Consider the following 9,679-nt stretch of genomic DNA (forward strand, 5'->3'; position numbering starts at 1 on the left):
ATTGCACGTACCAAGGCCCCAAACTGAAATCCATAATACACCAGCTCAATCACCTGTAAGCATGCCAACACCCAGAGGTGACTGGTACCAGCATTTGTTAGCAAAAGATTCAGAGGTGGGGGCTGACGTTGGCATTTTTTGTTGTTGTTTATTTTTTGGTCAGATATTCCTTAGACATTTGAGCTGCTCATACCTTGTCTCCACCTAGGCCCCAGCCAAGAATAACAAGCTTGGTGTTCCGATGGATTTGTGCAGCATTAAGATGTGATGTCTGTGCTTAGAGATAGGTGGCCTTTATAATATTATAATAATGTTTATAATATATACTCATTTTTATATAAGCATAAATATATAAAAGTATATATACTTATTTTTATATAAGTATATATATATTTGTAATGCTATATATATATAATAACAGGGACACTAAACCACGTCCCTTAATGCCACAGTGGCACGTGGTGCGCTACATACAACTGAGAGAAGCTTTGAACTTTTTGTTTTATTTGAACACTGATAAAAATTTTTACACTTAGAATTAGTGGAAGAAGACGCACGTGTTTGAAAGGAATGTAGGTTTTCCAGTGTTAGACAGTACAGGCACACGTCTTTATTGATTACTAACTGACAATACAATTAGGATGGATTATTTAATTACAGAAGTTACAAATTTATGGTTCAGAACAATTTATCTTTTTAACATAATGAGATATTTATGTGTATGTTATCTCAGAGATACAGTGCAAGACGAATGCAATTTCCTTGGGTGCTCAGCACCTCTGAAAGCTATCAAACTTACAGGTATAGATCCCTTGAGTTAACAGATTGCTTAAATGGAAGATCAAAACACGTCATCAACAAAACATTTGTTTCAGTTTTTTAAAAAACTTGCAAAATACCAGCAAGTGCCAACAATTAAATTACAGGTACAGATTTTTTACAGAAAAGATAAATGTAAATTAAGATTTGTGTTCAAACTCGTCTTTCAAGTACGGAGAGCCTGCCTCTTTGTTAGGTGGGTGTGACAGTCATACTTCGATTCTCAAGTTGCTAAATTCTCCTACATCAGCATAAAAACAAGCCTCAAAATCATCAGAAGGCTGTAAAAACAAAGCACAACAAAGCCTATAAGTATGGCTGTGCACAAACAATGAAAGTCATCATAAAATAAGAGCACATTTACAAATATCTGACACTAGAGCCTCTAGTAAGCAAATTTTCACAATGTCTCAATCTAGAGCTCAGTGTCCACTGAAACAGTCTGCTTGAAAAGAGATCTACAACAGAAAATAATATTTTCCAGTTTAAGTCCCAATTCAAAACTTTTGCATCTTGACAATTTGCATCCGATTTTTTCCTCCCTGTATGCATTACAAATAAATCAGTTAATGGAGTTACATTAAGTCTGGTGACAAAGAAGTGACAGTCATTCTTCCTTCAAAAAACAGTTTCTGACTTAGAGTTGAAAAAAAATTACATTATTCACTCATAGGGGGGAAAAAAAAAGGTTCCAACTTTCTCCAATACAGAGTGTTAAGTTTTTCAGAATACCAAAATAAACAGCAGCAGTAGAGAAATCAGGATGGTTAGTAATATAATTTGCAGTAATACTGACCAAAGTGATTAGGACAGCTCAAAAACATCTCAGTTTTAGCAGGTGCTGAGCTTCCAGTACTTTTGAATGCAGTACTTCTACATCAAAGTGTGTTTTTTTTTTTTTCTTTCTTTCTTTTTTTTTTTTTTTTTTTTTTAAGATGTTAAGATGTTGTATGACGTTTGATGTCTGGCTTTATGCATGTCTGTTTGGAAACACTGAGGCTTACCTCAGGTTCTTTGAAAAGCCTTATTGATACACATTAATATTTAATTGCAGATATCTCCTTTCTCTGCTGAGAAAGCCTGTTTCAGATGTATCTGCCTCATGAGATGAAAGAACTGTTTAGTGGAAACGGGAGTGAGACCTCTAAACTCATTTCACTTAGTTTTCACAGTTTCTGGTAACAGTAACCTCTACTGACACTGGCTTGAACTGGATGTTGGGTGACAACTATTTGAAAATCAGTGAAATCTTTACATTAAGATCCTCAATAGATGCTTACCTCAGGCATGCTACCAGTCCGGCTGGCATTAATTTCTTGGACCTCTTGAACCTCATTCCCATGATAATGGTCAAAAGAAAAGCTGAAACTGTAAAGACAAGTCAATATATTTATGTTCTCATTTTTCCCAGTGGACTATTCAGGAATATGGAGAGTTATCAAAGGCCATTGCTATGTTTTGATATGAGATGCAGTTTAATAAAATATTAGACCAGAGAAAAAAGTCTATAAAAACTTTCCCGCTTTTCCAAAATTCTCTAGCTGGACCTCCTTTAGCTGCAAATAGTGTTTCCAGGTGCAGCAGAACGCTAAATCCACTAAAGATACTAAGCAAGTCCGTCAGACAGTGAAGTGTATCCCTCCATATCTACATTTATGGGGCTACAAATGAAGTATATGAAGAATCCTCATTGTAACACTAACATTTATGCTGAGTTACAGGTACAATGTCTCATAAATCCTACCACCCTAGACCAATGCAACTATTTTTCTTACTAGCTGTTCCAGCAGCTAGAGCATTCAACTTTATCTGATTTCTTTTTTAGAATGCTCACTCATATTTGCTAAGCCTTAAAAACTAGATTGGTAGCTTTGCTACTTATTTTTGCTACAGAATATGGCCATCTCCTTCGCTACAAGGAAGCCTTCCTCTTGTCCTTCCCAGTAACAAGAGGTAGACAGCCCAAGAGGGCATCGGATGCAGTGTTAGCAGCAGAGAACAAACATCATGAAAGGAATTTTATCATCTTCCTGGAGCTCTTCTACCTAAAAACAGAGGTAGCAATGAACTGCAACCAGGCATGGGGATTTCAAATTGAATTAAGGACTACAGAGTGCTACATAAATGAGAAGATTAATAAGAATAGATAAAACTTCAAAGGTAGCTAGCTAAATTAAAGAACCATCACCTGAAATGCTTCCTAGAAGTGGGCAGAGAGGCAGCACGGGCAGCTATGATTTATCACTCTTGCAGCTGAAGTAATGACAGCTGCATAAATCTCTTCCATTTTTATGGAGCAGTTAAACCATCTTGCTAACTCTCTTCCAGCTCCACTATCTCCTCCTGTGAACAGAGCTGTGCTCACAGTAGCCAAGAATCAGTTTTTAACTCATTCTAACATTATACGACAAGCTCTGCCAGCTACACACATCTTAGAAAATTCTACCAGCTAAGCATGTGCGCTCATTAAGGGCACCCTGCTCCATTATCCCTTTCTCTTATTTTCTGGTCCCATAGTCTTGATCCTCTCAGGAATGTCTGAAGAGCAGACTGTTCCACAGCATGTGTCTCATCTAGAGCCCTGAGTATATTTACAGTTAATTAGAAGCTATAAAGCATGTCTAGCCTGTAATGTTCTTTCTTCCAGTTACTAATATTCGGCTTTGCAAATGTGCTGGCGATTTTTTAAGAAGTTCGTCTTTTAAACCTGATTTTCAAAAGTGCAAGACATTCACTATTTCAGCTGAAATCAAAGAAATTCAATAGATAAAGCCAAATTCAACTCAGTAAATCAGACCCAGAAATTCAGTATGTCAGATACAACAAGTTGCATTCTCAATAGCACGAACTGTTGCATACTGAATTTCTACACCTACTGCAATCATATAAACTTTCATTAAAGTATTCCAGAAAGCACAGACTTCATTTCACAGGAGTGGAAAAATGCTTGAAAAAATTATCTATAAAACAACTAAAGAAATTGGCTTCCAGTCTGTATGCCACATACTCTTTGCAGATAGGAGAAGTTACAAGAATATTGTAGGACAACTTACAAGAAATTAAAATACTAAAATACTACTTACATTATTGTATGAGACTCTTGAGTAGGTGAAAGGTACTATGGATAACTATAATTTTGCAGGGAGATTTCTTTTAAAATGTCCAAACCTTTTACAGGTTGGGGTACTAGTTTCATTCTATACTGCAATTCAATTTACCCTACTGGTTGCTGTGTTCAGAGTGGTCGATTTCTTCCATGCATTTAATTTTCCTCTTGCATTTGTGTTCTAGTTGCTTTAGGCACTTCAGGAGGTTAAGTGTAAGTGAAAACGCTCTGCTTTTCTTTTAACAGTCTCTGTTCTTTTTACTCTACGTATTAAGAACTTTCTAGTGCAGATGTAGTAAACTCTATCTAATCTGCATTGCTATAATGCCTATTAAATTAGTACTACATATTTCTCCAGTGGAGAGAAAGTCCTCCCATGCCTACGGTTACATGAACTGCTCACCACTAACAATATTTATCTGATGTTCATAAGCAGATTAGTAGAAAGTTTATATTATTCCTTTTAAAATCAGAGGACTGGGAAACAAGCAACATTTAGTAAAAATTGTTTTCTCTTCCGCTAATTCTGTATCCAAATTCATGTTTCACTGACCCATGTAAGTACAATACTGGATGATGCTTAAAAGCGTGTCACAATGAATGATTACAAATTCATGTAGACTTAAGGTGTTGTCTTCACTACAAAAAAGATTTACTTCTTTTTTTTTTTTTATTTAAACTGTGGGACAAGTAATATGTACAAGATCACGACTGCAAAACTAGAATATCCAATTTTAGAACACTGAGGAGAAGATCAGATATGCTATGACCACCTTTGCTAAAAACCCAGTTGGTGTGAATGCACTTTGCTAGTAATGCTATTCAACTTTGTTTTGAAATTGAAGTTGTTATAGCTATGGTTGGTTTAAAGCATAAAGCCAGCAGAAACACTCTACTGTAAATTCTGACTACGGTCAGAAAAAGTGATTGTGGGCTCACTCAATCTGGCTTAAATGTATCTTAACTGTATTTTTGCATGGGAAACCACAGCCTCACCATCAGTACTAAACCCATGAGTGACACGAGCTCCCAATAACTCCTATTGCAAATTGGTTACGTGAGGTGAATGCCGTACCCCTTACAGACTGTAGTTCCTTGCCTCCATGTGGGTTTCATGGCAAGCTTTCTAGGATGACAACTACTGCATAGCTTGTACCCTGCCTTTCTTGGCAGAAGAAAACCACTGTGTCAACTCTTTCTTTGAGAGTCGAGGAAATGCTGCATTATGCAAGACCAGATCCCGCACCACCTTTGCTTCTCAAAACAAACTCTAATCTGTATCTCTAGTGAGATAATAATACTGAGATAATAACGCAGATATCTCTAATGAGAAATCTCTTCCATGTTTCCCAGCTGGATTTCACAATATGTACAGCGTTACGTAACCACCTAATAAGAGGAGGCACTGCCAGGTGGTAGCGCACACCTGTTGGTTTTGTGCGAATGACCTGCCTTATCTTGCAAACAGTTCCACATTTGAGCTCTTGAATTCTGCAAGCTAAGCTAAAGTGTCTAACTCTATTCAAAAATTAACGTTTAAACGCACACATGGTCACAGGCACTTCAGTGACCTCTTTTTTTTTTTTTTTTTAACTGGAGTAAAACACTTACACAATGATATCTTCACATTTTTCGGATCACGTGTCACACAGTAAGCTCCATAACCAGCCACAGAGCCAAAGGTAAGACCAGCAGCTAAAGAGATTTTACTACCTGCAAGAAAACATTCAAATGTTATTTCTCCATACAATGTCTTGAAGCTCAGTCTGTACACAGTAACTCTTGACACAGCATTATCCAAATATTTTAAAAACAGAGTTGCTTCTGCCACTGTGCAGCCAATTCACCCTGTGCAAATAGAGAGGCAATATTTATGTAACCCTTCTTACTCATTTTCTTGCATAGCAATGAGGAATAAAACACAGCTTTTTAAATTAACTTGACATCTTCCTACAGTGCTATTATAAAACTGGTTCATAAAGTTTAGAGTTTCAGTAATATACTTTGGTTTCTGAATAGGCATTCTACGTGGTACCACATGATAAAAGAGTAGAATCAGCACAGCTGGCAATATCTGGGTTAATCTGATCCCAAAATGATTATAAAGGAGGAATCCAGAACCCCAGATATCATATAGCTCCCAGTCCTGTTATATTGAATGTTATTAATCAAGAATCTACAGGAAAACGGAAATCATTACCAAGAAAAAAATCATATTTGCCACAAGGACTGACCGACTAGTAGAAAGAGAAGAGAACAAGTGAATGGGATATTCAGTGAGTGCAGATGGGAGCAAGGAAAAGAAAAGACAAAACAAAACAAAACACAAGTGTTTTCAAAAAGTCAAGATATAAAACAATGTCTCTAGGACCAAAGCATGCACAAACTATGCAGGGAAACAGTGATCCCGGATCCCAAGAATCATGACGGATACCACCAGCTGGGTACCAGCTCCTGGTGCAATGCCATGGTGAACAAGAGTGATGTGCTGCTGGGGCATGCTCTTTGCGGGACAGCTAACAGGCAGCGAGCCTGGAGCTCAGGCTGCCTGTCCTCAGTACCACTGCGACCTCTGCTGGGATGCTGTGCTCAGCTCAGGAAGGACGCCGCTAGCTGGACCAGTTCATAGAAAGCACTATAAAAAGGACTTGAACACAGGAAATGTGCACATGATAATCTAAAGCCTACATGTTTACCTTAGAATGAAAACTAACATCGTTAAAAATTCAAGACATAATTAACCACCAGATGAGAATAAGCAAATAAAAGGTTTTCTCCCTGGTGTGCATCTGGAAATCTCAAAATCAATCCAGGATGATTTTCCTCTGAAGAAAACAAATTTTAATCAACGATAATCTAGTCTGTTTAAGACAGAAATGATTAAAGGAAATGAAAAGGCCCAAAATATACCGAGTGTCAAAAATAACATGACAGCAGCTTTTTGCCCTGCAAACAAACTCATTAGTTAGATAAACAGAAAAAAGTGACCATTTAAGCTGACCCAAGTAAATTCCATGAGATTCAGTTAATTTATAGCAGTGCAGGCTGGATTTAAGATACAGATGTGTTCACTACAGGAAACGTTTCATGCCTTTCACCATTTCTTTTTCATAAAGTGTATCAGAGAAGAAACTCAGACTGCCAAATCTCAGTGTACCAGTATTTACCTTTACAAGTATATGAATTTACCTTTGCGAGTATATCCTACAACACCTCCAACAGCAAGCAGTGCAGCATATGCAAATCCAATCCAGTCAATAGCCATGGTCCCAACCCTGGAGGAAAAACATATTGAAACTGAAGACAAACAAGTTCCTTCCTCCTAGTAAAATAATCATTATTTAAAGTGTTCTAACACTACACTCTTATAAGTTGTGTTTGATTATTGTGTTACTACTGTGTCAAAACATTTAAAGGATGAAGGTGTGTCTGTTAGCTGTTGTATCATCTTTGCACAAACTGATGCTCTTCCTTACAGCTCAGTATAACATATACAGTTAGGTATAACATATTTCTATCAGGCTGTTCCCAGACAAAAACAAAACAAAACAAAAAACATATTCAAGCAATAAGCTTGACACTACCCCAAGTATCAGATTTGTTACACATGTGCTGCATGGTTGATCTGGACATAGATGTGCTGAGTGCACAGCTTAGTGCTCTCTCAACCACGATGTATGTAGCGTACTCCAAGCGTACTCACAGGCCCTACAACACCAGCATGAAATGGGAAGTCTTCAGAGCCTACCCAAAGTTTCCAGACAGTTCACACAGGCCGTTTAGGGGATGTTTTATATATATATATGTGTGTGTGTGTGCGTGCATGTATGTGTATGTATGTATAAATATATATACATACACATATACAAAAGCATTATCCTATCTGTCTATGTCTTTTGTTATACCTTTTAGATTATGACACCTGGTCTGAAGCTGGCCTTCTGTTCTCCAGAAGCACGTTTAAGTCCCTGTACCACTGACTCCTTTGGTTCCTAAATCAAAGAATTATTAAGGTTGGAGAAAACCTCCAAGATCATCTGGTCCAACCATTCTCCTACCACCAGTGTCACCCACTAAGCCACGTCCCTAAGCACCATGTCCAACCTTTCCTTAAACACCCCCAGGGACGGTGACCCCACCACCTCCCTAGACAACCCGTCCCAGTGCCTGACTGCTCCTTCTGAGCAGAAACGTCTCCTCATTTCCAACCTGAACTTCCCCTGGTGCAACTTGAGGCCATTCCCTCTACTCCTATCACTGGTTACCTGTGAGGAGACCCCCAGCTCCCCACACCTTCCTCTCAGGTAGTTGCAGAGAGCAATGAGGTCTCCCCTGAGCCTCCTCTTCCCCAGACTGAACAACCCCGGCTCCCTCAGCTGTGCCTCACAGCACTAAAGCCCCGAGGGGCAGTGGCTGGCAGGTGCTGAAGCAGCCCCACAGCCCTCACCCTGCTGCTGCCTGGCCCCTGCCCAGCTCCCCAGCCCGGGGACAGGTCCCTGCAGGAGCCGGGCTCTCCAGCAGCCCTGGTGGAAGGGAGCCATCCCACCTTGATCGTGTCAAGCACCACACAGGACCTGCAGCAGCTCTAAAAACTAACCCTTTTTCACAGGTGGCACTTAAACCGACCTTCGAACGACTGAAAAACATGATGTGTCACGCACAGCACCCACAGGAAGGCCCCACTGTTCCCTTCCTTCTCCCACATCAATCTCAGTGCACCCTTCTTTCCACCCGGGGAACCGTGTCTGGTGTTAAGACGGCAGCAGGAAAACTCACACACTCATCATTTCATGCCAAGCTTTTAATATCACAACAAGCAACTCCGAACGAGCCCTATATTGTCCATAACCCCCTGGGGAACGAAGACGCAGGGTTGCACCAGGACCCGACCAGAGCCTGGCTTCCACCCACCCCCTTGCTGCCCCCTCGCTCCCCGTGCCCCCGACCCCCGGCCCTGCCCGGCTCCCCGCTGCAGCCCTGCCCGGCGCCGGGCCTCGGCCTCCCCAGCCCCAAGCTCCGAGCTCCCGCTGGCGGCGGCGGCTCCCCCGCGGCAGCCCCGGTGCCGCTGCGGGCAGCGAGGAGCCGCCTGCAGGGCAGCCCCCGGCCGCAGCAGGGAGGCGGCGGAGCCCCCCCTCGCCGCCCGCTCGCCCCCCGGCCGCTCTCCCCGTACCTCGTCCCGCCGCCCTCCGCCCTCCCTCCGCTCCGCTCCGCCTTCCCCGCTGCCGGCGGGCGGCGTGAGGCGCTGCGGGGTGCCCCCGGCTCCCTCCTCGCTGCCCCTTCCCCGGTTTGTGCCCCTCGGCGGGGCCGAGGAGGAGCGAGGAGGAGCGAAGGGGCTGGAGGGCGCCTGCCGCCATAATGGCGGCGGGACCTGCCTGCACTATGGCGCGGCCATGAAGGGGGAGCGGTGTTTGGGGGAGTTTGGCCGAAACGGGGAGGAAAAAAGAAATGTGGGGACAAAGCTGGGGTGACATGGAGGGCAGCGGGGCTCTGCGCCCCTCAGCGGCAGCCCACGGCTCTGCGAGGGTCGTCTGCTGCTTGGTGGAAGTCCTCGTCCTGCCCTCGGGTTGTGTGCGCTCCAGTGGCAGCGAGAAGCATCTGGGGTTTAATTTGGGATTTTAAGTCTGAAACCCCCCTCAGAGCCACCCTGCGGCCCAGCACGGAGGCTGGTCCCTGCTGTGCCCGCAGCCCTTCACACAGGGCTGTTCCTCCCTGTGTTAATTGCCCAAGCCAGCCCCGGTCTCTGGCCTGCATCCT

At 42.3% G+C, this 9,679-nt stretch overlaps 1 protein-coding gene across 3 annotated transcripts; it reads right to left on the reverse strand.

The window, feature by feature from the left end:
• Positions 1 to 587: 587 nt before the first annotated feature.
• On the reverse strand, positions 588 to 9,306 carry TMEM14A (transmembrane protein 14A). 3 transcript variants are annotated; one of them, XM_084516279.1, is made up of 6 exons: positions 9,096 to 9,306; positions 7,831 to 7,917; positions 7,115 to 7,200; positions 5,537 to 5,638; positions 2,100 to 2,187; positions 588 to 1,100 (listed from the first exon to the last, which is right to left on the reverse strand). In XM_084516279.1, exons 3-6 carry the CDS (start codon positions 7,188 to 7,190, stop codon positions 1,061 to 1,063), a joined length of 306 nt encoding a protein of 101 aa, XP_084372405.1. In that variant the 5' UTR covers positions 7,191 to 7,200; positions 7,831 to 7,917; positions 9,096 to 9,306; the 3' UTR covers positions 588 to 1,060. The 3 variants fall into 3 exon arrangements, with proteins under 3 accessions (XP_084372405.1, XP_084372406.1, XP_084372407.1); XM_084516280.1 differs by lacking the exon at positions 9,096 to 9,306 and adding an exon at positions 8,472 to 8,515; XM_084516281.1 differs by lacking the exon at positions 7,831 to 7,917 and having other exon boundaries at positions 9,096 to 9,300.
• Positions 9,307 to 9,679: the final 373 nt, after the last annotated feature.

The sequence above is a fragment of the Aythya ferina genome (assembly GCF_964211825.1).
Source record: "Aythya ferina genome assembly, chromosome: 3".
In the NCBI taxonomy this organism is placed as follows: domain Eukaryota; kingdom Metazoa; phylum Chordata; class Aves; order Anseriformes; family Anatidae; genus Aythya; species Aythya ferina.

What these genes read in the sequence shown, in the direction of transcription:
- TMEM14A (XM_084516279.1), bottom strand. Translation starts at nt 7,190, where the DNA reads ATGGCTATTGACTGGATTGGATTTGCATATGCTGCACTGCTTGCTGTT. An exon ending in AAATGTGAAGATATCATTGT is followed by an intron (nt 2,188 to 5,536) that starts GTAAGTGTTTTA and finishes TTGTCTTTACAG; the next exon opens with TTTCAGCTTTTCTTTTGACC. An exon ending in GGACTGGTAGCATGCCTGAG is followed by an intron (nt 1,101 to 2,099) that starts GTAAGCATCTAT and finishes TTGTTTTTACAG; the next exon opens with CCTTCTGATGATTTTGAGGC.